Consider the following 27,123-nt stretch of genomic DNA (forward strand, 5'->3'; position numbering starts at 1 on the left):
CAGTATGTGGCAATATTGATTACTCTAAATCAATTTTATGTCATGTGCTTCTATCTCTAAAGCTAAATTTTATAAAACTAAATATTATTTATACTTGTAAAAAGCAAAAAGTAAAATTTGTAATGTTATAACCTTCAAGTAATCTACAGTGTTTTCTAACATCTGCTAAGACATTGAATTATTTTGAGCATTATGTGTATCTTCAAGGTGTAGTAACAATTACTTCTATAGGAAAGGGATTTAACAGGCATTTTCTTGTAAATCTAGATATGGACAACTATTGAAATTTTTCTGACGTGTTTGATGTTCATTTCTCTTAGAATGTGTTACTTTGCTGAAACCAGATTCAAAGACTAGGTCGATTGATCCCCTGCAAGATACACTTGAAGGTTAAGTAACTACAGATCTCATCTAATCCCGTGTAATCTGCTGTTACTAAATGGCCGTTTGTATTCCTGGCACACCAGTTTCTGAATGCTTAGGATTTGGTTTTTACCTTTGTCCAAATAACGTCTAAAAGGAACCATGCGTCTCTTTGCAAGTCTGTGCATCGCGCTAGGCTTTTTGGAAAGAGTGGGCTGTTTGTGTCCTTCACAGTGCACCTGTGGTTATCATGGCAGAAATGACGGCATGGGATCAAGGTATGCTTCTCTCCTTGCTACTAAGTGTTCTAATGATTCCAAGGAAAAAGACTCAAACCAGATGGCCTTGTTTTGAAAGCAAATTGTTGATCAGAAATCAGAGAAGAGAAGATTTAATCTAGATAAGCTTTAACGTAATGGTGTTAATCCTGGTTGCCTGCTCCTTCATGTTTTCATTTCGAGCAGTTTAACTCCTTCAAAGCCCCTCAAATTATTTGAGACTCTCAAACACATTCCGTGTTAATAAAGTATTCATTGCACTTGTATTCACAAAATGAACCTTGCAGGAGGTCAAACCACTGAAATGCGTGTGGCCAGTTCAGCCTGATGATAGAAAGCACAAGAGGGCAGGGCTGATCAGAAGGTGTGTGACATGCCCAGATCATTTGCTTCCAGTGTTTTCCATTTCATTTTGAGGATTATTCATGGCAACTGGATAGACCTTAGGAAGTAGGAAGGACGATCACATGAGTGAAATTAGAGAGGTTCATAATCAGAATTTCTCATTTTAAGGTATTGGAGTGTGAAAGAAATGGGTCAACACTTTGTGTTGCAGACACTGTGGGACCTTACAGATATTACTTAACCTCTGTGTTGCTTTAATATCTACTTGTGGAGTGAGAATAAGTATTTATTTATAATATGCATGAATCCTTTTAGATAGAAGTTAAATGCAAAACGGAATTCTTGTTGGCTAAACATAGTAAACCTTGATTTTTTTTGGAGAGGATATTAATAACAAAATCAGATTTTTTTGTGTGACTCGGTTGAAGTGAACAGTGAGCCTCTTAAAGTAATTTGTTAAAAGAATCGCTCAATTTATATCTTACAACTTTATACAAATAAATAATAATAATTAACACGTATTTTTGTGTAGTTTGTCTTGTTATTGTATAAAATTTACTAACTCTTGGTATCTCTTTGAGATAGTCAGTAGGTGGTTAAAGACAGTGAGAAGAATGTAACAATTTAAAGACCTACTTGGCAAAAGTATGCTGCAGTTAATGACTCAGATCAGGCTACCTTTGAAAAAACAGTCACAGAAATGTTTCCTTTTTCATGGTGGCCCCATTATTGATGGATTTTATAAAAATCATAGCATGTTATGCCTGACAAGAACTCCAGAAATAATCTAGTTTGACCACTGTCATTTTTAAATGAATAAACTAAATCATATAGAGACTAAATTGCTTGTCCAAGGTCACAGCATTGCGTTGCTGCAGTGACTGCCTGACAAAGACGCTAGGTCTTTTAGCTTCCAATCCAGGCTTTCCTCCATTACAACACACTGGAACGCTGACTTAATGAGGAGAAGCTGGATCATTCTGGTATAAAGTAGCACTGAAATTTGTGATTCAGATTAGAGATGAAGAGTGAGAGGTGTATCTAGAGAATTCCAATGATGCTATAGGCTCTTCTCCTAAAGTTAAAGAGAGGAGATGACGTGACCAGTACATTGCTTATGCCTCTTCCCTCTCTTTACATTATAGCCTGGCTTTAAAAATTCACTGATTTAATGTGATGTGTTTTACTGAATGGCCGTTTTATTATTATTATTTGCTATATGTGTATTGTATTATAATTTAGATGATGCTTTGCAAAACTTTTTATTGTTCATTTTCAGCAATCCAGTGGGACTGAATATATAATGGGAGATAAATAGTTCTTTTTTTTCAGGTTTAAATGAATCTAAATTTTCTGATTTTTCATACTTTACACCCACACATGGGACAGGCTTGTTTTTCTATGCCTGTTTTACACATGCCACTAAACAAGACCACAGTGTGACTTGCTCAAGGTCACTTAAATTAGTGAGTGGTAAAAAAAAATAAACTTGCAGTTCCTGGTTTATTCCTTAGGCTGAAAGCAATGCACGTGTCACATTGTTAAAATAGGGCTTAATTTTAATCATATAGTATGAACACTTGCTATTTCCTTTCCCTTCCTACCTTGCTTCCTTTTTTTTCTTCCTTTGTCTTGTGCTCCTCTTTAAAAGGATCAATTTATAACTTCAGTAGGGGATTCTTTTAAAATGGGCCATTTCCTGAAGAGGTTGAGAGTATGCACCTTGGAGCTGGACAGTTGTGGGTCTGAAAGGTTGTTGTGTAACCACTAGCTCTGTGATCCTGGGAAGTTACCTAATGTTGATGGGCCTCAGTTATTTTATCTGTAAAAATGAGATTGAAGATAATAATAGCAAATACCCATTAAGTGCCTATTATGTGCCAGGAAGGTGTAAAATTTTCCATCCATTTCAATTAATCATTATAACAGTGCCATGTGGGAAAATGAGTTGAGAGATTGGTGAAGTGGCTTTCCATGGCCACAAAGGAGGTGATAGAGCTTAGATTCAAACCAAGATCAGCCTGACTCTAGAGCTGGTGCCTTTACCTATTACCCAATATTCAACTCACTGGGCTGTTACAATGATTAAATACAGGGATATATGTGATGTGTATTGTACAGGCCTGACACATAAAGAGCTCAGGTTGAATCACATGAAATTGCTGATATTTGATTGTTTTTAACCTACAAAAATGACCATTTCATATAGTTCAACCTAGAAGAAGGTGATGATATTGACAAATTATTAACTAACAGTTTAGCCAGGCTGAATAGATATTTTGTGCAAACCAGTAGGGAATGAAAAATTCGATGCTTGTTTCAATCAAGTATTATTTTTTTCAAATGAGTCTCAGAAAACACGTTTTCTTCCATTGCTCTGTGACACTAGGTCTGTGCTATGTAGTGACCTGGATATGAACGAGGTACCTACAAACTTCCCCGTGGACACTGTGAAGCTTCGCATAGAGAAGACCGTTGTCCATAGGATCCCCGCCGAGGCCTTCTACTACCTGGTGGAGCTCCAGTACCTCTGGTTGACTTATAATTCTGTGGCCAGCCTTGACACCAGCAGCTTTTACAACCTAAAGCAGCTGCATGAGTTGCGCTTGGATGGAAATTCTCTGGCTGCTTTCCCTTGGACATCTCTGAGGGATATGCCTCGTCTGAGGACCCTGGATTTGCACAATAACAGAATAACCAGTGTGCCAAAGGAGGCAGTCACGTATCTGAAGAACCTTGCCTACTTGGATTTATCAAGCAATAGATTAACCACACTGCCGCCAGATTTTCTGGAGAGCTGGTCCCACTTAGTTACAACATCATCCAGAAGGCTGGACCTTTCAGCAAGAAGAATTATTCTTGGTAAGCTCACAACCTCTGGGCTTCTCAGATCCAGATAATTTGCTCTGTATACCTTCAGTTGTGCAGTATTTTCATGTCTATTGAATTTGTTGTTTTACTCTATACTTGCACTTTTGATGGAATAGTACTTTATCATTTGACCTAGGTCAGTTTACCCATCTGCCCTGTGTCAGGTGTAATGGCTCTGTTTGTGTCTGTGCACAAGCACGCATGTATTTGTGCATGTATGCATCCATGTGTGTGGAGTGAGGGCAGCAGTGTATGTTTGTGTGTGTTAGGGGAGGGAAGGAAATTGGCCTCATAAACTGAGAGACTAATGCTGCTCTTAGAGAACCTCGAGAAGAATGACAAAATCTACCAACCTGCACTGATTCTCATGAGCACACACCAGTGCTCCATACTCTGCCACAACCAACCTTTTGCTCTGGTCTATTTTCAACCCTTCATAGGCTCTTCAGGAGTGGGAGAAGGGCATCTGCATCTTTATGAGGTACCAGTGGTTTAATTGGTTTAATTAGTTAGGAAGTATATCTTCCAAATATTCTTAATTTAAAAAGAACTAGTCTAGACACCAGTTATTTTACTAGCCCTAAACGGGTATCCTAATGTGTCTGGTCTCTTAGTTTAGCTGTGATTAGTTTTGTGTATTTTTATCCTAACTTCTTTTAGGTTCTCTGGGTATTTGCCTTGAATTTTAACATGTAAGCTCCTTCTAGCAAACCCTTCTCTCTTTTTTGTGTGTCTTCCCACAGTGCTTTGCACGGTGCTCTGCACATGGTGAATGCCCAGTAAATGTGGTTGCCCGATTGAAATCAGTGAACTGAGACCCTTCTCAGCAGTATCTGTGGGCAGTGAGGCCTTTTCCACTTTTGTATGAGACACAAGCCTGAGGCTTTGACTAAGCAGTTTGATTTGCTAAAGTTTTGTTCACCCAATAAGGCTGTGTTGTTATTTCACAAGTTATGTCCATCATGGCTGCAGAAGAGGTTATAGTTCTCAGAAGGATGAAAGAAGTTCTGAGTGTTTGGCCAGTGAAATGACTTATAAGACTTTGGAATGAGAAGCAACTAGATGTTAAGAAATTGTCCCAGAAATTCCTACCAGTATCACTTGCCAAATATTTGCTGAAATAAAGAATAAATAAAATACAAGATATATTTGAGATTTTTTTGATAAAAAGAAAAGTATGATGTACTTTATAATAACCATAAATGGAGTATATCCTTTAAAATTTTTGAATCACTATATTGTACACCTGTAACTTATATAATATTGTACCTTAACTATACTTCCATAAAAAATTTTCTAACTGAAAAAAGGGAAAATACTGTGACAACACTTAAATTGCTTTAGCATTACTTTTGTTGAAATGTATATGCATTTTAGTGCTTATGAAACTAAAAATATGAATAATAAGAACCAGATAGCGAAAAGGTCAAATAAATTTTTCTTACACAGCTATTTCATGTTTTTCCCACTATCTATCTAGTCATTCAAACATTTTTGATTAGAAAATAAAAGAGGTATTGTAGGACGGGTTAGAGAAAAAAATTAGTTTAATTTAACAATAGTTGTGGAGTCCTTAAAATATATACTCTAATAGGAACTATGCAAACCCATACTGTAGTATATATTTACTTTGTTCTAGTCACTAATTTAATCTTGATGAGTAAGACTAATGGCTAGAAATTTTCTTAACTTAAACATTGAGATTTTATTTCTCTACATATTCTTAAAAGTTTCTTTGGATGCAATTCTCGGTTCTAATAAAATTACCCAATGGAGACATATAGTAGAAAATAAAATCAAATTACTAAGTTGCTATTAATAGCTCTCTAATGATTACTTCCTAATATTAATATAAATAAATAACTTATAGAGCATTAATATTTTTCACTTGTGAGTTAAATCTGAATGAGAACTTAGGGATCAAATGGGAAAGGGTTATGAACTTTCATTGTCCATGGAGATAAACAGCTTTATGTTTTAGGGTTTAGATTCTTTTTAAAAAATTATATGTTTCAGGTGTACAGCATTATGATTCAACATCTGTATACTCTATGAAGTGATTACCACCACAGGTCGTTACCATCCATTACTGTACAATCGACCCCCTTCATCCATTTTGCCAACCCACCCCCCTGTTCCCCTTACCCGTTGGTAACCACTAATATGATCTCAGTATCTATGAGTTCATTCTTCTTTTATCTTGTTTGTTTTTTTCTAATTCCACATATGAAATGATACAGTATTTCTCTCTGTCTGACTTATTTCACTTAGCATAATACCATCAAAATCCATCCATGTTGTCAAAAATGGCAGGATTTCATTCTTTGTTATGGCTAAATAGTGTTCCATTGTATGTATATATACCACATCTTCTTTATCCATTCATCCATCATTGGACATTGGGTTGTTTCCATATCTTGGCCATTGTAAATAATGCTGCAATGAACATAGAGTGCATATATCTTTTTGAATTAGTGTTTTTGAATCCTTTGGATAAATACCCAGAGGAATATCTGGGTCATATGGTAGTTCTGTTCTTAATTTTTTGAGGAATCTTCATACTGTTTTCCATGTTGGCTGTACCAATTTACAGTCCCACCAACAGTGTATGAGGGTTCCCTTTTCTCCACATCCTCTCCAACATTTGTTACTTCGTGTCTTTTCGATAAAAGCCATTCTCATAGGTGTGAGGTGGTATCTCATTGTGGTTTTTGTTTGCATTTCCCTAATAATTAGTGATATTGAACATCTTTTCATGTGCCTATTAGCTATCTCTATGTCTTCTTTGGAAAAAATGTCTATTCAGATCCTCTGCTCATTTTTTAATCAGGTTGTTTATTTGTTTTTGTTGTTGAGTTGTATGACTTCTTTATGTATTTTGGAGATTAACCCCTTATCGGATATATGATTTACAAATATCTTCTCCCATTCAGTAGGTTGCCTTTTTGTTTTGATGATGGTTTCTTTTGCTGTGCAGAAGCTTTTTAGTTTAGTTCCGTTGGTTTATTTTTCTTTTTGTTACCCTTGCCTTTGGAGTCAGATCCACAAAAACATCACTTAGACCAATGTCAGTGAGGTTACCACCTATGTTTTCTTCTAGGAATTTTATGGTTTCAAGTCTTACAATCAAGTCTTTACTCCATTTTGAGTTAATTTTTGTGTATAATGTAAGATAGTGGTCTAGTTACATTTTTTTGTATGCGGCTGTCCAGTCTTCCCAACTCCATTTATTGAAGACTGTCCTTTCTCCTTTATATGTTCTTTACTCCTTTGTTGTAAATTAATTGTCCACATGTATGTGGGTTTATTTATGGGCTCTCAATTCTGTTCCATTGATCTTCATGCCTATTTTTGTGCTAGTACTATACTCTTTTGATTACTATAGCTTTGTAGTATTGTTTGAAATCAGGGATCCTAATACCTCCAGCTTTGTTCTTTCTCAAGACAGTTCTGGCTATTTGAGATCTTCTGTGTTTCCATACAAATTTTAGAATTATTTATTGTAGTTCTGCGAGCTATGCCATTGGAATTTTGATTAGATTGCATTGAATCTATAGATTGCTATGGGTAGTATAGACATCTTAATAATACTAATTCTTCCAATCCATGAGCACAGGATATCTTTCTATTTATTTGTATCATCCTCAATTTATTTCTTTAGTGTCTTACAGTTTTCAGTGTACAGGTCTTTCACCTTCTCAGTTAAGTTTATTTCTAGGTATTTTATTCTTTTTGATGCAATTGTAAATGGGATTGTTTTCTTAATTTTTCTTTCTGAAAGTTTGTTATTAGTGTACAGAAATGCACAGATTTCTGTATATTGACTTAGTATCATGTGACTTTATTGAATTATTTGTTCTTTTTTTGGTGGTTCTTTAGAGTTTTCTATATATAGTATCATGTCATCTGCAAATAGTGATAGTTTTGCTTCTTCCTTTTTAGATTTGAATGCCTTTTATTTATTTACTTATTTCCTTTTTTTCCCCTAATTGCTGTGGCTAGGACTTCCAGTATGTTGTTGAACAAAAGTGGTGAGAGTGAGCATCCTTGAATTTTTCCTAATCTTAGAGGAAAAGATTTCAGCTTTTCATCCTTGAGTATGATGTTGACTGCCGGTTTGTCATATATGGATTTTATTATGTTGAGGTACCTTCCCTTTATACCCATTTTGTTGAGAGTTTTTTATCATTAATGGATGTTGAATTTTGTCAAAAGTTTTTTCTGCATCTATTGAGATGATCATGTGACTTTTATCCTTCATTTTGTTGGATACAATATGATGTAATCATTGATTAATTTGTGGATGTTGAACCATCCTTGCATCCCTGGAATAAATCCCACTTGATTATGGTGTACGATCCTTTTAATGTATTGTTGGATTTGGTTTGCTAATATTTTGTTGAGGAAAGGTTCAGATTCTTTAAAAACTAATGAGAAAATACTTTTAGTGTAACATTAAATTTATATAATTATATATAAAGCATGATCACTATTTTAAAATTTGCAAAGAAAGAGACTGAAAAGTTACACTAATTGGTTAACTATTCTCTTTGATGTCTTTTTGCTTTTCTGTATTTTCAAAGTGTTCTGCAATGATCATGCATTACTTTTTTAATCATGATAATAATCATGATAATAAATAACGAAAGATATTTTGAAACATGTCCAGCCATGTGTGGCAGCTGACCTTAGCAAAGTCATGACTACTATGTAACAAAAGGGGAAAAGAAGTGCTACCCTCTCAAAAGAAGACTAGTTCATGTGTGTGAATCACACACAGAAAACTCAGTTTTCACATCTGGAAAATGGAGATGACAGGATTTATTCCATCTTGCTAATAGGAATGTAATGAAATGTTGAGTTTATGTGATAGTTCTTTAGAATATAAAGTGGACAGTCTCTGAGGCTATGATTTTAGATCAACAACAATCCATAGCAGCTGTGACTGAGATGTGAGTGTCTTATAAAGAAAGATTTTTCTAGTTTGGCTTTCTTGTTATTTTTAACTACATTTGAGTCTTCCAATTTCACCATTAAAATATGGTAATAAGAACCAGCTCTAGATTTTCTAGAATTCAGTGTTTAACTGTAGCAATTATATCTTTCCACGTACCCTGTAGAATTTACCTTTGTACTATTACAATGGGATACATTCTGTTTCCATTTCATTTTTATTGCCCTATGTTTATTGCTGTTAACAGATTCTATTTGTAATAATAAATAGTAATAGCTAATATTGATGGAATGCTTACTCATGGCCAAAAAGTTTATGGATATAACTTCTAGTCTCACTCCATGGTAAATACCATTTCATCCCCATTTTATAGATGAAGAAATGAGGCACAAGTTAAAAGACTTGCCCAAAGTCACTTATCACATAGTGATGGAGCTGGGGTTTGAATACAAGCCATTTGGTTCTAGAACCCATGCTCTTCCCCACTCCTTTGTAATGCGAGGTACGTTATAATACTAGAGTTATGTTCCTCATATATCTTATTTTACTGATATCTTTAAATCATATATTTATTTAATAAAAAATAATTTAGGGAGAGGCTTTTCAATTACTTCCTCTCTCTTCTGTGTGAATAAAAATATCAACCTAATAAAATTGTCCTTTAATGTATCTGTAAAAATGTAAACTAGTGTCCTGCAAATGAACATTTAAATTAGCTATGAAACTAGATTATTGATATACAAAACAGGTAAATTTCCATGGCCTCTTTTTCAAGAATAAGGACATATTTACACAGACAAACTCTATAAGACCTATCACTGTTTATCTTGGAGGAAAAAACCTGCAGTAGCAGAGAGTATAAAATGCTTTTTTGGTCCTTTTTCCTGGTACCCAAATTTGCTCCATTGTGAAAGAGCTCTTCTATTCAGAAAGGAGTTTGCCAGAAGGGCAGTGGTGGCCCTGAGTATTCCCACAGAATTCTGTAAAATGGCATTGTTTTAGTTCGACGAATACTTCTCAGTCTCTGTTGGTGTGCCTGCTCTTTCCTAGGCATGGGGGAAACAAATTCACACAGTTAAGGCTTACTTCTTGCCAGACACTCTTCTGAGGACTGCCTGGCATTATCTCAGCCTTTAGGACAACCCCATGAAGTGGGTCTGTAATTGTCATCACCTTCTTTTTCCAGCTGGTAAAGAGGCAGACTCAGCTTCAACTTCACAGTCCATCTCCAGAGACATCACTCTTTTATTTAAAAAAAATTTTTTTAACATTTAATTTAATTTTATTTTTTTGCCATGCCACACAGCTTATGGGATCTCAGTTCCCTGACCAGGGGTTGAACCCGGGCCACAGCAGTGAAAGCCTGGAATCCTAACCAGTAGACCACAAGGGAACTCCTTAAATTTCTTTTAAATTGAGGAATTGAAGTATCATTTGCATACAGTGGATTTTAAGTGTACAATTTGGTAAATGATGATAAACATATACCTGCACAAAATGCACACCCTCATCAAGATACAGCAGCAGTAGTCCCCAATCCTTTTGGCAGCAGGGACCAGTTTCATGGAAGATAATTTTCCCATGAATGTAGGGTGGGGTTGGGGGATGGTTCAGGAGGTAATGAGAGCAATGGAGAGCAATGGGGAGCGGCAGATGAAGCTTTACTCGCTTGCCCACTGCTCACCTCCTGCTGTGCAGCCCAGTTCCTAACAGGCCGCGGACTGGTATCGGTCTGTGGCCTGGGGGTTGGGGACTCTTTTTTTTTTTTTTTTTTGCGGTACGTGGGCCTCTCACTGTTGTGGCCTCTCCCGTCGTGGAGCACAGGCTCCGGACGCGCAGGCTCAGCGGCCATGGCTCATGGGCCCAGCCGCTCCACGGCATGTGGGATCCTCCCAGACCAGGGCACGAACCCGTGTCCCCTGCATCAGCAGGCGGACTTTCAACCACTGCGCCACCAGGGAAGCCCGGGGACTCTTGATATACAGAATATTTTCATCACCCTGGAAAGTTCCTCTGTGCCTCTTCTCAGTCAATTTCCCCCCACCCCAGGGAACTACTATTCTTACTGCTATTACCATAGGTTAATTTTGCCTGCCCTAGAATTTCATGTAAATGGAATCATTTAAGAGGCACTCTTGTGCCTGGCTTCTTTCACTCAGCATTATGTTTTTGAGATTCATCCATGTTGTTGCATGTATCGGTAGTTACTTATTGCTGAGTCATATTCAATTGTATGATTGTACCAATTGTTCATCTTTTCTCCTGTTATTGAACATATGAGCTGTTTCCAGTTTTTAGCTATTATGAATTAAGCTGCTATTAACATTTTTGTGCATAGCTTTTTGTAGCATGTGTTCTCATTTCTCTTGGATAAATTCCTAGGATTGAAGTTGTTAGGTTATAGGATGGCTATATATGTAACGTTTTAAGAAACTGCCAGGGACTTCCCTGGTGGCGCAGTTGTTAAGAATCCGCCTGCCAATGCAGAGGACATGGGTTTCATTCCTGGTCCGGGAAGATCCCACATGCTGCGGAGCAACTAAGCCTGTGTGCCACAACTACTGAGCCTGTGCTCTAGGGCCCATGCTCCACAACAAGAGAAGCCACTGCAATGAGAAGCCCGCACACCTAAAACAAATAGTAGCCCCGGCTCGCTGCAACTAGAGAAAGCCCACGCTCAGCAACGAAGACCCAACGAAGACAAAAATAAATAAATTAATTAAATAAACAACAGACATTTATTAAAAAAAAAAAAGAAGAAACTACCAGTATTCCAAAGAGGTTATACTGTTTTACACTCCCACTAACACAGTCTGTTTGCCCCATATCTTTACCAACGCTTGATGTCAGTCTTTCTCATTTCAGTCATTCTTGGGAGTAGATACGTCAGGGAGTGGAATCACATTGCCATTTTAATTTGCATTTCCCTGATAAGTAATGGTATTGACAGTTTATATTTGCTTATTGTCCATTGGTATATTTCTTTATACTTTTTTAATGTTTGTCTTTTTATTATTGAATATGAGTCTTTTATCAGTTGTATGCATTATGAATATTTTCTCAAGTCTGGGACTTGTCTATTCATTTTCTTCATGGTGTCTTTGGTAAGAAAGTTTAAATTTCTCTTTTTTTAATAGATCTTTTCTGGAGTATAATTGCTTCACAATACTGTATTCGTTTCTGTTGTACACCAAAGTGAATCAGCCATATGCATACATACGTCTCCATATCCCCTCCCTCCTGAGCCTGCCTCCCATCCACCCTATCCCACCCCTCTAGGTCATCGCAAAGCACCGAGCTGATCTCCCTGTGCTATGCTGCTGCTTCCCACCAGCCAACTGTTTTACATTTGGTAGTGTATATATTGTCAATGTTACTCTCACTTCGCCCCAGCTTCCCCCTCCCACCCTGTGTCCTCAAGTCCATTCTCTACGTCTACATCTTTATTCCTGCCCTGCAACTAGGTTCATCAGTACCATTTTTTTTTAGATTCCATATATATGTGTTAGTATACAGTATTTTTTTTTTTCCTCTTTCTGACTTACTTCACTCTTTATGACAGACTCTAGGTCCATCCACCTCACTACAAGTAACTCAATTTTGTTTCATTTTATGGCTGAGTAATATTCCATTGTATATATGTGCCACATCTTCTTTATCCATTCATCTGTTGATGGACACTTAGGTTGCTTCCATGTCCTGGCTATTGTAAATAGAGCTGCAATGAACATTGTGGTACATGTCTCTTTTTGAATTATGGTTTTCTCAGTGTATAAGCCCAGTAGTGGGATTGCTGGGTCATATGGTAGTTTTATTTTTAGTTTTTTTAATGAACCTCATTACTGTTTTCCATAGTAGTTGTATCAATTTACATTCCTACTAACAGTGCAGAAGTGTTCCCTTTTCACCACACCCTTTCCAGCATCTATCGTTTCTAGATTTTTTGATAATGGCCATTCTGACTGGTGTGAGGTGATACCTCATTGTAGTTTTGGTTTGCATTTTTCTAATAATAAGTGATGTTGAGCATCTTTTCATGTGCCTCTTGCCCATCTGTATGTATTCCTTGATGAAATGTCTATTTAGGTCTTTTGCCCATTTTTTTTAACATTTTTATTGGAGTATAATTGCTTTACAATGGTGTGTTAGTTTCTGTTTTATACCAAAGTGAATCAGCTATACATATACATATATCCCCATGTCTCCTTCCTCTTGCATCTCCCTCCCACCCTCCGTATCCCACCCCTCTAGGTGATCACAATGCACCGAGCCGATCTCCCTGTGCTATGCAGCTGCTTCCCACTAGCTATCTATTTTACATTTGGTAGTATATATAAGTCCATGCAACTCTCTCACTTCATCCCAGCTTACACTTCCCCCTCCCCGTGTCCTCAAGTCCATTCTCTACGTCTGCGTCTTTATTCCTGTCCTGCCCCTAGGTTCTTCAGAGCCTTTTTTTTTTTTTTTTTTTAGATTCCATATATATGTGTTAGCACATGGTATTTGTTTTTCTCTTTCTGACTTACTTCACTCTGTGTGACAGATTCTAGGTCCATCCACCTCACTACAAAGAACTCAATTTCGTTTCTTTTTATGGCTGAGTAATATTCCATGGTATATATGTGCCACATCTTCGTTATCCATTCGTCTGTCGATGAACACTTAGGTTGCTTCCATGTCCTGGCTATTGTAAATAGAGCTGCAATGAACATTGTGGTACATGACTTTTTTTTGAATTATGGTATTCTCAGGGTATATGCCCAGTAGTGGGATTGCTGGGTTGAATGGTAGTTCTAGTTTTAGTTTTTTAAGGAATCTCCATACTGTTCTCCATAGTGGCTGTATCAATTTACATTCCCACCAACAGTTCAAGAGGGTTCCCTTTTCTCCATACGCTCTCCAGCATTTACTGTTTGTAGATTTTCTGCCCATTTTTTAACTGGATTGTTTGTTTTTTTGATATTGAGCTCCATGAGCTGTTTGTATATTTTGGAGATTAATCCTTTGTCTCTTGTTTCATTTGCAAATATTTTCTCTCATTCTGAGGGTTATCTTTTTTGTCTTGTTTATGGTTTCCTTTGCTGTTAAGTCCCATTTGTTTGTTTTTGTTTTTATTTCTGTTACTCTAGGAGATGGGTCAAAAAAGATCTTGCTGTGGTTTACATCAAAGAGTGTTTTTCCCATGTTTTCCTCTAAGAGTTTGATAGTGTCTTGTCTTACATTTAAGTCTTTAATCTATTTGGAGTTTATTTTTGTGTATGGTGTTAGGGAGTGTTCTAATTTCATTCTTTTACATGTGGCTGTCCAGTTTTCCCAGCATCACTTATTGAAGAGACTGTCTTTACTCCATTGTATGTTCTTGCCTCCTTTGTCATAAATTAGGTGCCCATATGTGTGTGGGTTTATCTCTGGGCTTTCTATCCTGTACCATTGATCTATATTTCTGTTTTTGTGCCAGTATCATACTGTCTTGATTACTGTAGCTTTGTGGTATCGTTTGAAGTCAGGGAGCCTGATTCCTACAATTCCGTTTTTCTTTCTCAAGATTGCTTTGGCTATTCGGGGTCTTTTGTGTTTCCATATGTATTGTAAAAATTTTTTGCTCTAATTCTGTGAAGAATGCCACTGGTAGTTTGATAGGAATTGCATTGAATCTGTAGATTGCTTTGGGTAGTATAGTCATTTTCACATTATTGATTCTTCCAATCCAAGAACATGGTATATCTCTCCATCTGTTTATGTCATCTTTGATTTCTTTCATCAGTGTTTTATAGTTTTCTGAGTACAAGTCTTTCACCTTCTTAGGCAGGTTTATTCCCAGGTATCTTATTCTTTTTGTTGCATTGGTAAATGGGAGTGTTTCCTTAATTTCTCTTTCTGATTTTTCATTGTTGATGTATAGGAATGCAAGAGATTTCTGTGCATTAATTTTGTATCCTGCAACTTTACCAAATTCACTGACTAGTTCTAGTAGCTTTCTGGTGGCATCTTTAGGATTTTCTATGTATAACATCATGTCATCTGCAAACAGTGATAGTTTTACTTCTTTTCCAATTTGTATTCCTTTTATTTTTTCTTTCTTCTCTGATTGCCTTGACTAGGACTTCAAAAACTAGGTTGAATAAGAGTGGCAAGAGTGGACATCCTTGTCTTGTTCCTGATCTTTGTGGAAGTGCTTTCAGTTTTTCACCATTGAGAATGATGTTTGCTGTGGGTTTGTCATATATGGTCTTTATTCTGTTGCAGTACGTTCCCTCTATGCCCATTTTCTGGAGAGTTTTTTATCATAAATTGGTGTTAAATTTGGCAAAAGCTTTTTCTGCATATATTGAGATGATCATTGGTTTTTATTCCTTAATTTGTTAATGTGCTGTATCACATTGATTGATTTGCATATATTGAAGAATTCTTGCATCCCTGGGATAAATCCCACTTGATCATGCTGTGTGATCCTTTTAATGTGCTGTTGGATTCCATTTGCTAATATTTTGTTCAGGATTTTTGCATCTATGTTCATCGGTGATATTGGTCTATAATTTTCTTTTTTTGTGATATCTTTTTCTGGTTTGGGTATCAGGGTGATGGTGACTTTGTAGAACGAATTTGGGAGTGTTTCTCCCTCTACAATTTTTTGGAAGAGTTTGAGGAAGATCAGTGTTAGCTGTTCTCTAATGTTTGATAGAATTCACCTGTGAAGCCATCTGGTCCTGGACTTCTGTTTGTTGGAATATTTTTAATTACGATTTCAATTTCATTACTTGTGATAGGTCTGTTTATATTTTCTAATTCTTCCTGGCTCAGTCTTGGTAAATTGTACCTTTCCAAGAATTTGTCCATTTCTTTGTGGTTGTCCATTTTATTGGCATATAGTTGTTTGTAATAGTCTCTTACAATCCTTTGTATTTCTGCAGTGTCAGTGGTGATTTCTCCTTTTTCATTTCTAATTGTATTGATTTGTGTCCTCTCCCTTTTTTTCTTGTTGAGTCTGACTAAGGGTTTATCAATTTTGTTTATCTTCTCAAAGAACCAGCTTTTAGTTTTATTGATCTTTGCTATTGTTTTCTTTGTTTCTATTTCATTTATTTCTGCTCTGATCTTCATGATTTCTTTCCTTCTACTGACTTTGGGTTATCTTTGTTTTTCTTTCTCTAGTTGTTTTAAGTGTAGGGTTAGATTGTTTATTTGACATTTTTCTTGTTTCTTTTTTTTTCAACTAATTTAATTTATTTATATGTGGCTGCATTGGGTCTTCGTTGCTGTGCACGGGCTTTCTCTAGTTGTGGCAAGCGGTAGCTACTCTTTCTTGTGGTGTGTGGGCTTCTCATTGTGGTGGCTTCTATTGTTGTGGAGCATGGGCTCTAGGTGCACGGGCTTCAGTAGTTGTGGCACATGGGGTTCAGTAGTTGTGGTTCATGGGCTCTAGAGAGCAGACTCAGTAGTTGTGGCGCACAGGCTTATTTGCTTTGTGGCATGTGGGATCTTCCCGGACCAGGGGTCGAACCTGTGTCCCCTGCATTGGCAGGCAGATTCTTAACCACTGCACCACCAGGGAAGCCCTTTTCTTGTTTCTTGAGGTGAGATTGAATTGCTATGAGCTTCCCTCTTACAACTGCTTTTGCTGCGTCCCATAGGTTTTGGGTCGTCGTGTTTTCGTTGTCATTTGTTTCTATGGATTTTAAAATTTCTTCTTTGATTTCTTCAGTGATCTCTTGGCTATTTAGTAGTACACTGTTATCCTCCATGTACTTGTGTTTTTTACAGTTTTTTTTCCTGTAATTGATTTTCAATCTCATAGCCATTTGGTCAGAAAAGGTGCTTGGTTTGATTTCAATTTTCTTAAATTTTCCAAGGCTTGATTTGTGACCCAAGATGTGATCTATTCTGGAGAATGTTCTGTGTGCACTTGAGAAGAAAGTGTATTGTGCCACTTTTGGGTAGAATGTTCTATAAATATCAATTAAATCTACCTGGTCTATTGTGTCATTTAAAGCTTGTGTTTCCTTATTTATTTTCTGTTTGGATTATCTGTCCATTGGTGTTAAGTGGGGTGTTAAAGTTCCCTACTATGAGTGTGTTACTGTCAATTCTCCTTTCATGGTTGTAAACATTTGCCTTATGTATTGAGGTGCTCCTTTGTTGGGTGCATAAACATTTATAATTGTTATATCTTCTTCTTGGATTGATCCTTTGATCATTATGTAGTGTCCCTCCTTATCTCTTGTAACAGTCTTTATTTTAAAGTCTATTTTATCTGATACGAGTATTGCTACTCCAGCTTTCTTTTGATTTCCATTTGCATGGAATATCTTTTTCCATCCCCTCACTTTCAGTCTGTATGTGTCCCTAGGTCTGAAGTGGGTCTCTTGTAGACAACATATATATTGGTCTTGTTTTTGTATCCATTCAGTCTGTCTGTGTCTTTTGGGTGGGGCATTTAATCCATTTACATTCAAGGTTTTTATTGATATATATGTTCCTATTACCATTTTCTTAATTGTTTTGTGTTTGTTTTTGTGGGTCTTTCTCTTCTGTTGTGTTTCCTGCCTAGAGAAGTTTCTTTAGCATTTGTTGTAGAGCTGGTTTGGTTGTGCTGAATTCTCTTAGCTTTTGCTTGTCTGAAAAGCTTTTGATTTCTCCATCGAATCTGAATGAGATCCTTGTTGGATAGAGTAATCTTGGTTGTAGGTTTTTCTTTTTCACCACTTTAAGTATATCCTGCCACTCCCTTCTGTCCTGCAGAGTTTCTGCTGAAAAATCAGCTGATAACCTTATGCAGATTCCTTTGTGTGTTATTTTTTGTTTTTCTCTTGCTGCTTTTAATATTTTTTCTTTGAATTTAATTTTTGTTAGTTTGATTAATATGTGTCTTGGTGTGTTTTTCCTAGGGTTTATTCCGTATGGGACTCTCTGTGCTTCCTGGACTTGGGTGACTATTTCTTTTCCCATGTTAGGGAAGTTTTCCACTATAATCTATTCAAATATTTTCTCAGACCCTTTCTTTTTCTCTTCCTCTTCTGGGACCCCTATAATTCGAATGTTGGTACATTTAGTGCTGTCCCAGTGGTCTCTGGTATTGTCTTTAATTCTTCTCATTCTTTTTTCTTTATTCTGCTCCTGGGCAGTTATTTCCACCATTTTGTCTTCCAGCTCACTTATTCATTCTTCTGCCTCAGCTATTCTGTTATTGATTCCACCTAGTGTATTTTTCATTTCAGTTATTGTGTTGTTCATATCTGTTTGTTTATTCTTTAGTTCTTCTAGAACTTTGTTAAACATTTCTTGTATTTTCTCAGTCCATGCCTCCATTCTATTTCTGAGATTCTGGATCATCTTTACTATCATTACTCTGAATTCTTTTTCAGGTAGATTGTCTATTTCCTCTTCATTTATTTGGTCTTGTAGGTTTTTACCTTGCTCCTTCACCTGTGTCATATTTTTTTGCCATCTCATTTTTTTTTGTTTGTTTTATGAGTGTGTTTGTGTTCCTGTCTTACTAGTTGTTTGGCCTGAGACTTCCAACACTGGAGTTTGTAGGCTATTGGGTAGAGCTGGGTCTTGGTGCTGAGATGAAGACCTCTATGAGACCTCACTTCAGTGAATATTCCCTCACATCTGAGGTTCTCTGTTGGTCCAGTGGTTCAGACTCCTCCCACCACAGGAGATTTGGCCCAACCCCCAGAGGTGCACTTGGGGGTTCCTCCTGTCTCCTTGGGCATCAGGGTCCCCCACCAGCGGCTGGCAAGTGCCCTAGTTGTGGGGAGATACTAACTCAGTGTCTTCCCACACTGCCATCTTGACTCTGCCCTTCAGAAAGTTTAAAATTTTGATGACATCCAATTTATCAGTTTTTCCTTTTATAGTTAGTGATCTCTGTGTCCCATCTAAGAAATATTTGCTTACCTACAGGTCACAGAGATATTCTTTCTTTATAGTTTTAACTTTTATATTCAGTTTTTAGCTTTATATTCTTAGCTTTTATGCTTATGACTGTGACCCAGCTCAAAATAGTTTTCGAGTGTAGTGTGAGGTAGGGGTTGAGGTTTATTTGTTCCCAAGCAGATGTCCAGTAGTTCCATTTGTTGAAAAGACTTTACTTTCCCTTTTGAATTGTTAAGTACAACTGCCTCCACAAAACTGACTGAGGCATGGATTTTGCCTTCAAGAGCTTATAGTCTGCAGAATAACTTTTGTACTAGAATTTATCGCTGACTTTTCATAAAGAATAGCACATCCAACTACTGTGATGCATGAAAAACATTACCCTTTTAGAAAAGGGACAAGGGAAAGTTCTTTTGCCCCATCCAAGAATAGTTATACAAAATAAATTACTTAATGCAAATTGCTGATTGTGGTTGGTGCTTTGCCTTGAAGGAATGCAGTACAAGTAATAGTTTAACTTCAGAGAGTTCTTGTACTTTGTCCCCAGAAGAAAAAACAGTTGAATGTGTTCAGCCCTCAGATTACTATTATTATTCAGGCTTTAAAAGTTGTACCCTTGACCTTAGATATTTCATAGCTTGAATAAATAGTTTATTTTTGAGGGGTTTAAAAATATTTACTCCTGGTTCACATAACTTTTAGATATAACCAATTGGATTTGTTTTTTAAAGAATTTTGTTTCACCATTAACACATTTTAATAAAAGTTTCAAAGCATAAATGAAAATGTTAACTTTATAGCTCTTGATCTTTCCCTTTATAGACATTTATTCTCCAGACATCACTACTTTAACACTTGTTATTTGTACATGACAGCACTTACAGCTGCCACCCATGCTCTAGATGTTTTTAGGTGACAAAGAGATGAGTTATGGTGGAAGAAGTATTAGACTAGGAGGCTCAAACACATGGGACTTAGGACTCTCCGCTACTTACAAAGTCAAGGCAATACTTTCTTTGTGCCTTAATGTCTGGTATGAAATTGGAAGAATCATACTAGCTTCCCAAGGTCAGTATAAAACATATACACAGTTGTTGAGAGTGAGAGCTTTAAGATCAGGATATCAAGGTTCATATCCTGACTGCATCCAGTTGTTTGACCTTGGGCAGATTCCTTTACTTCCCTGAGCATTTTCTCATCTTTAAAATGAGGATGATACTAATATTATCCACCTCATGCTATTGTGAGGATTGAGATAGACAAACACCTTGGCATGGTCTCTCTCTTTTCCATGGTCTATCACATTTCTCTTGTGAACAGAGGTAGACACTGCAACTGCCTTTTGTTCTGAACTGTCTTTTCTAGATATACCACTTTGGAAAGCAGAGATATGTCTCCCTCCAGAGCAAAGGGTAGATATGCTTACTACCCAATATAATAAAAATAATGTCTCCTTCCAGATCTGTGATTAATAAATTATTCTTCATCTTTGACTAGGAGTCTTGTATCTTCTACCAATATCCATAAAATGGTGGCAAACTGGGATGAATTGGTCACCCTAAAGTAGGGTAAAGTGTCAACCCTTTACAATTCTTGATAAGTGCAGTATTTGCCACATAGGAAGCAACCAATAACTGTCATCTTGTGTTGTTATTATTTTATTTTATTTTTTAAAATTTTATTGAAGTATATAGTTGATTTACAATGTTGTGTCTAATTTCTGCTGTACAGCAAAGTGATTCAGTTATACATATATATATTCTTTTTCATATGGCTTATCACAGGATATTAATTATAGTTCCCTGTGCTATACAATAGGACCTTCTTATTTATCCATCCTATATGTAATTGTTTACATCTGCTATCCCAAACTCCCAGTCCTGCCCCCACACCTCCCCTACCTCTTGGTAACCACAAGTCTGTTCTCTATATCTGTAAGTCTGTTTTTGTTATTATTTTATAAAGAAAAAATCTGACATACCAACTCAAAGTGTTTTGAAAGTATGAAGCATTCTACACATGTTAATTATTTATTTTTTTTAAGCAATTAAAAAATTTTTTTAAATTAATTTATTTTTTGGCTGTGTTGGGTCTTCATTTCTGCGTGTGGGCTTTCTCTAGTTGCAGCGAGTGGGGGCTACTCTTTGTTGTGGTGCATGGACTTCTTATTGCAATGGCTTCTCTTGTTGCAGAGCATGGGCCTTAGAGTACGTGGGCTTCAGTAGTTGCGGCACGTGGGCTCCAGTAGTTGCAGCACGTGGGCTCAGTAGTTGTGGCACACGGGCTTAGTTGCTCTGCGGCATGTGGGATCTTCCCAGACCAGGGCTCAAACCTGTATCCCCTGCATTGGCAGGCAGAGTCTTAACCACTGCACCACCAGGAAAGTCCCTACACATATTAATTATTATATGACAGAGTGAATTTGGTGTTTGTTGGCAGGTTGAGTAGAATTTAAATCAATATTAGAGAACTGCTCATAGATTCACAGAACTAAATGTAAGAGGAGGAAGGTCAAGGTAATTCACCCATGAAAGAAAAGAAGTTTCTAATATGGAAGATAATAAAAACAGCAAACTTTACCAATACTGGCAGAGAAATATGAACCACTCACAAAGTGCTGTTATAATAAAAATAGGCATAAACAGAAATCTAGAATTTATGAATGGACAGTTAAATCTTCCACCAGGGTTAGATTTTTTTAAACTTGCTGTTCTGTCTTTTCTCCTTACAAATCAATGTATAATTCACTGCACAACCACAAATCTTTTTGAGATGAATCTTTTCCAACCTTGGGCTTTTTATGTAAGGCTGGTATGGGACATCACCCTTAAGATCCTTAGGGAGATTTTTGTCTGACTGAATGCTCTGAAGCACCATCTTAGATTCTTCTGAGATTTTAGCAACTAATTACATAGAACCACCCACATGGATTTGACTTTTATTCTGAAGCCCTTTCTTAATCTGAGAATTTTGGAGAGGCTGGGTGTAAGAAACAGTTTTATTATTGAACTTAGCAAGTTTTAGTTCCTTTACATTTAACGGTTCTTCCTTTAGCTATTGTCTCTCCTTTACATTTTACTATGAGCAGCAAGAAGACACCAAGCAGCAGTTTCAACACTGTAGAAATATCCTTAGTCAGAACATTCATTTCATTGAGTACCTTTTCTACTTCCCATGTTAACCACAGGTGATAGTGTTGCTAAACCTTCTGCTACTCCATAACAATGGTGCCTTTTCCTCTAGTTTCCAATAACATTTTTCTCACTTTTCTTTAAGCTTTCACTGATAGCCACTTTGAAGGACACAACACTTTGGCTAAGAGTTCTGAAAGCTGAGGCAGATCCTGAAGGCATTTGCAACTGGAGCTGTCAGCTAACTATGTTCCCTACTGCTGATCCTCTCTTGAAAGGGGATTTGAGCAGTGCACCTCCATGGCCACCACATGTAACGTTCATGCCAAGCCATGTTCTACCAGTTTTTCCAATCTTGTCTCCTAACATTGCCTGCATCTCACTCTATACTTTTGCTACAACAACTTGTACTACCTCGATATGCCTTAAAATCACACAAAATCATGACATATTGCAGGCTGAGTTAGGTGCCTTGCAGCACCCTATAATAATACTTATAATAATATAAATACTTTCGGGCTTCCCTGGTGGCGCAGTGGTTGAGAGTCCGCCTGCCGATGCAGGGGACACGGGTTCGTGCCCCGGTCCGGGAAGACCCCACATGCCGTGGAGCGGCTGGGCCCGTGATCCACGGCCACTGAGCCTGCGCATCCGGAGCCTGTGCTCCGCAATGGGAGAGGCCACAACAGTGAGAGGCCCGCGTACCGCAAAAAAAAAAATAAATAAATAAAAAAAATCTGTATCTCTCTCTCTCTCTCTCTCTCTCTCTCTCTATATATATATATATATATATATATATATATATATAAATACTTTCATGGTACCCTAGAAATCTATCATTGTATTTATGTCATTCTTTAGTACTTGGATTCAAATCTCGACTCTGACACTGCTTAGCTAAATGACTTTGGTCAAGTTATTTGGTTTCTCTGTGTCTCAGCTTCTTCATCTTTACAATGGGGAAATAATATTCTTTTCATAGAATTGTTGGGATTAAATCAGTTAATACAGGTAAGTGCTTAGAACAGAGCCTAGTACAGAGTAAATGTTCCATAACTGTTAGCTATAATCATTAATGATCTAAACTGACAGGATATATTGATTTAGGTGGCTGGAGTGCAGAGCAAAACTAACAGAGAGGTGACTCTAATCCTTCAAAGCACTTATGTTTTTAGGGCCACAGTGCAGAAATGCCATCCCACGAGGCTGTGATGTAAACAGAAGTCATCAGGAAAACCTTTATCAACCTTTTCCTCCCTTCTGGTCTAGGCCTGCAGGACAACCCATGGTTCTGTGACTGTCACATTTCCAAAATAATGGCATTGTCAAAAGTCGCTGACCCTGTTGTAGTACTTCTCGATCCACTGATGGTTTGTAGTGAACCGGAACGCCTCACAGGGATTTCGTTTCAGCGGGCTGAGCTGGAGAAGTGTCTGAAGCCATCAGTGATGACCTCGGCCACCCAGATCACATCTGCTCTGGGCAGTAATGTTCTGCTGCGGTGTGATACCACTGGCTACCCTACCCCGCAGGTCACCTGGACCAGACCAGACAGCTCACCAGTTAATTATACAGGTATCTTCTTTTTTTTTTTTTTTTTGCTTTATAACATACAGGTATCTTCTTAATTCAGGCCTTTGAAACAAGGAGTTTACAAATGACTGAACTTAATCTTATGTTTTTGTATGATTTGAGATTGGCTGGTTATTTCAAATAAAATATGCTAAGATTGTTGAATGGAAGAAATTTGAAAAGTACACTTTATTGATTAATATTTTCCTCAGTTTGTCTGATTAGCTATGTAGATGAAATCAGACAATCTGATTTCTTTCTTAGATGGAAAACAACATGATTCAGTGGATGGATGGTTGCAGATAAGGCCTTTGTCTTTATCTTTCCTCCATCATCTTGGATACTGCTCACTTTAAAATGTATAACAATTACAATTTCCTTCAAGAGAATTTCAAACAAGTTTCTTATTTTTGAATGATTATTCAAATAATAAATTACATAGGAACTTTATTATGAGGCAAAAAGTGTAATTTTTAAAAATATTGATTACACAGGTTTTTAGATCCTACTATGACCAAATCAATGCTTTGGCCTTAGTTTCAATAGTGATATTCTGATGAGTAAAGGGATATATTTTTAAAACTCTTCCAAATTAAATTTAAATTGAGGCTGAAATAATGAAACCTGATAGAATTAAAAAAAAAAAAGTCAAGGCCTAAGGCCACAGTTTAAGGTAGTGAGTTAAATTTTGGGCTACTGAAATACCACTCTGTGCATATTATTATTCTTCAGAAAGCTTCAGAAAAGGAAATATGTTCAGATTTTAGTGTTTAGGAAATTGAAATTCCAATTTTGCAAACACTATGTATTATTCCATAAATAAAAACCTCATTGTTTACTTGTTTATCTAAATTAAATATACTGTGAAAGACAAGAATAGAAATTATGACTCCTCCATGCCAGAAAATGGTCCACTATGCCTTCTGACTATGTGGATAGTTAACACTTTATTACAATGAAAAAGTATTTTGAGAAATATTTAAGTAAGGTCTTGTGATAAACATTTTACAGAATCACAGTGGGTTAAAATTGGAAGGGATATTTGAAATCACTTTGTCTTATCCCCTTATTTAAAAAATGTGGAAACAGAGGCCTAAAGACACTAATTGGCTTGTCTAGAATCACATACTACTTAGTAAACAAAAGTTTACTAAGGCCAAAGTTTCTTAATTCTCAGCCCCATGTCTTTTTAAAATACTATTTCCCGTAGAAACTTCATGACACCCAGAATGTCCTACACTTCCATATAAACCATTTACAGAACCATAACCTGCAATCAGAGACTTGCAGCGTGCCATTTCCCTCTTGGTTTATGTGAGAAGTATGCGTGTAGAACCAGAAATTGTTGCCTTTTGAGTTGGCATGTTGCAAGAATCTTTTCTTTCTTTTATCTCACAGATTATGCATTTTTCTTTCTTCCAGTAATTCAGGAATCTCCAGGGGAGGGAGTCAGATGGTCCATAATAAGCTTGACAGGCATTTCTTACATGGATGCTGGGGATTACAAATGTAAGGCCAAAAATTTGGCTGGGATGTCAGAAGCTGTGGTTACTGTGACAGTGGTTGGTGTTGTCATGACCACCATATCATCAGAAACTTCTGAAAGAAGAACTGGGGATCACCCTGAGCAAGAGGTCCAGCTGGGATCTAGAACATCTGCAACTCTACCTGGTTCATCATCATCTCCCTGGCCTTATTCCTCCTCTGCTTCCTTCCCAGCTTCTTCCACTTTTCCTCCTACTTCTACTTCATCTCCTCCCTCCACTGCTTCCTTCTCCTTATCTCCTTTCTTCTCCTCCATTGTTTCTTCAGCCACAACTCCAAGCACTAGAATATCTACAAGCACTACCATGGCCAGCCGTCAGTCACTCCACCCAGATGGGAAAAGAAATGTCAAGGTGGAGATGAGTAGCGGTAAGCTTCCCCCAGCTAGTGCAAGTAAAAGAGAAGAGTTGGCATTGTTGGATCAAGCCCTGCCTATGGAAACGAATGCCACAATAGAAAATCTCCAGGTAGTAAGCAAAACCGATGAAAGCGTGATCTTGATGTGGAACACCATTAACACCACGCAGAATTTGGAAGTGACTGTGTTGTATTCCAAGTATGGTGAGAAGGACCTGCTACTGCTTAATGCAGACTCCAGCAAGAACCAAGTCACCATAAGTGGCTTGTTGCCTGGTTGGCAATATATAGCATGTGTCTGTCCAAAAGGAATGCCTCCCCAGAAAGACCAATGTATCACCTTTTCTACTGACAGAGTTGAAGAAGAAGGTGATTCTCAAGGGTCTTTCCTTATGGTGGTGAGTGGTGCTGCCTGTGTTGTTGTCTTGCCATTGATTTTTTTCCTGTTGTACAAAGTTTGCAAACTTCAGTGTAAGTCAGACTCCCTCTGGGAAGATGATTTGGCAAAAGAGACTTATATCCAATTTGAAACGCTGTCCCCCAGGTCTCAAAGTGTAGGGGAACTTTGGACGCGAAGGCCCAGAGACGATTCAGAAAAATTGCTGCTTTGCTCTAGGTCAAGCGTGGAATCTCATGACTTTTAAAAGTGAGGGTTCTAGAGCAGAGTATTATTGCTAGGGTTTTACAGCTCAGGCAAATGTGAGCTCCACAAAATTTCTTTCACAAAATTAAGGATCTAAGGGTATATAGTTGACCCTCTGTTTGGATGACTTTTGGACACTTTCATATCCTTCATGAAAATCACAAATGGAGTGCTTTTAAGTGTGCTTTAAAAAAGTCATGCGACTTCTGAACTGAAAAGACAAATAATTTTGATTTTTGTTGTGGATAAAATGTCCACAGAAATAATTTTCAGGGTAGTGCTAAGTAAGTTAATAATATATTTTAGGATAATGTTTTAGTTCTTAAAAATAAATTCATGTGAAAATAGTCATAAAAAGTAAACTCTGAATTTTAAAAAGATAGTTTTTTGGGCAGTAAAGAAAGTTTAGTATAATGAGCTAAGCCTTGATGTTCATTCTTATTCATAGTGCTTTATGGCATTTGTTGTGCACATTTGCTGCCATTGCCTTGTAGGTGAGAGTGGAATAGTACAGATTTTTGCATTCACTAAGGTTAAATGAAACCCCATGGACAGGGAGAGCTCTAGCTCTTGGTACCATTATGCATTGCAATACAGTATAGTGGTATTTATATTGCAAGGAAGAAAACATTTTTCCTTAGAAATATAGGTACTAACAAAAATAAGTTTAAAAAGAGGATCATGGAATAGTAAGGCCATTTTGAAGATAGTAACTGTTGCATTCTAATACATCTGCTAACAGACTGTATGGGGTCTTTTTAAAAAATGTGCTCATTTTAAAACAATCTCTTTAATATTTTGTTATGTACTCTTCTTTTCCCCTTCCCTCTTTTCTTCTCTCCCTCCCTCCCCTTACTTCCTTCACTTCTCTTTTTTTTTCTTCTGCTTTGTCAGAAGATATTCATGTAGCCAAAGGACCACAGCTAAAGTGTTTGTCTTTTGCCATGTTATATTTTGATTACCTGGATAGAGGGAAGAACTTTGAAAGTCTTTTAGATCCCAAAAGGAGGTTTTAGGATTTTGAAAGAGCAAATTCAGTGGATTTATTTAGTCAAACTCTAGGTTAAAAACATCAGGGAAATTGAATTGGAGTGGGTCACATGATTAGATAGGAAAGAGGCTTCATAAATAAAATTTAGTTTTTTAAAAGAAAGTTTTTTTCACCATATTTACTAAAGATTATAT

The 27,123-nt window shown here is 37.0% G+C and overlaps 1 protein-coding gene across 1 annotated transcript; it reads left to right on the top strand.

Moving 5' to 3' along the window:
- Nucleotides 1-525: 525 nt before the first annotated feature.
- LRIT3 (leucine rich repeat, Ig-like and transmembrane domains 3) lies at nucleotides 526-25,939 on the top strand (the record flags this gene model as incomplete). The annotated part of the gene is made up of 4 exons (XM_081230461.1): nucleotides 526-641; nucleotides 3,376-3,848; nucleotides 23,091-23,396; nucleotides 24,816-25,939. The coding sequence occupies 4 exons, from the start codon at nucleotides 526-528 to the stop codon at nucleotides 25,937-25,939; spliced, it is 2,019 nt and encodes a 672-aa protein (XP_081086587.1).
- Nucleotides 25,940-27,123: the final 1,184 nt, after the last annotated feature.

This window comes from Mesoplodon bidens (assembly GCF_964165515.1).
Source record: "Mesoplodon bidens genome assembly, chromosome: 1".
NCBI classification, from domain to species: domain Eukaryota; kingdom Metazoa; phylum Chordata; class Mammalia; order Artiodactyla; family Ziphiidae; genus Mesoplodon; species Mesoplodon bidens.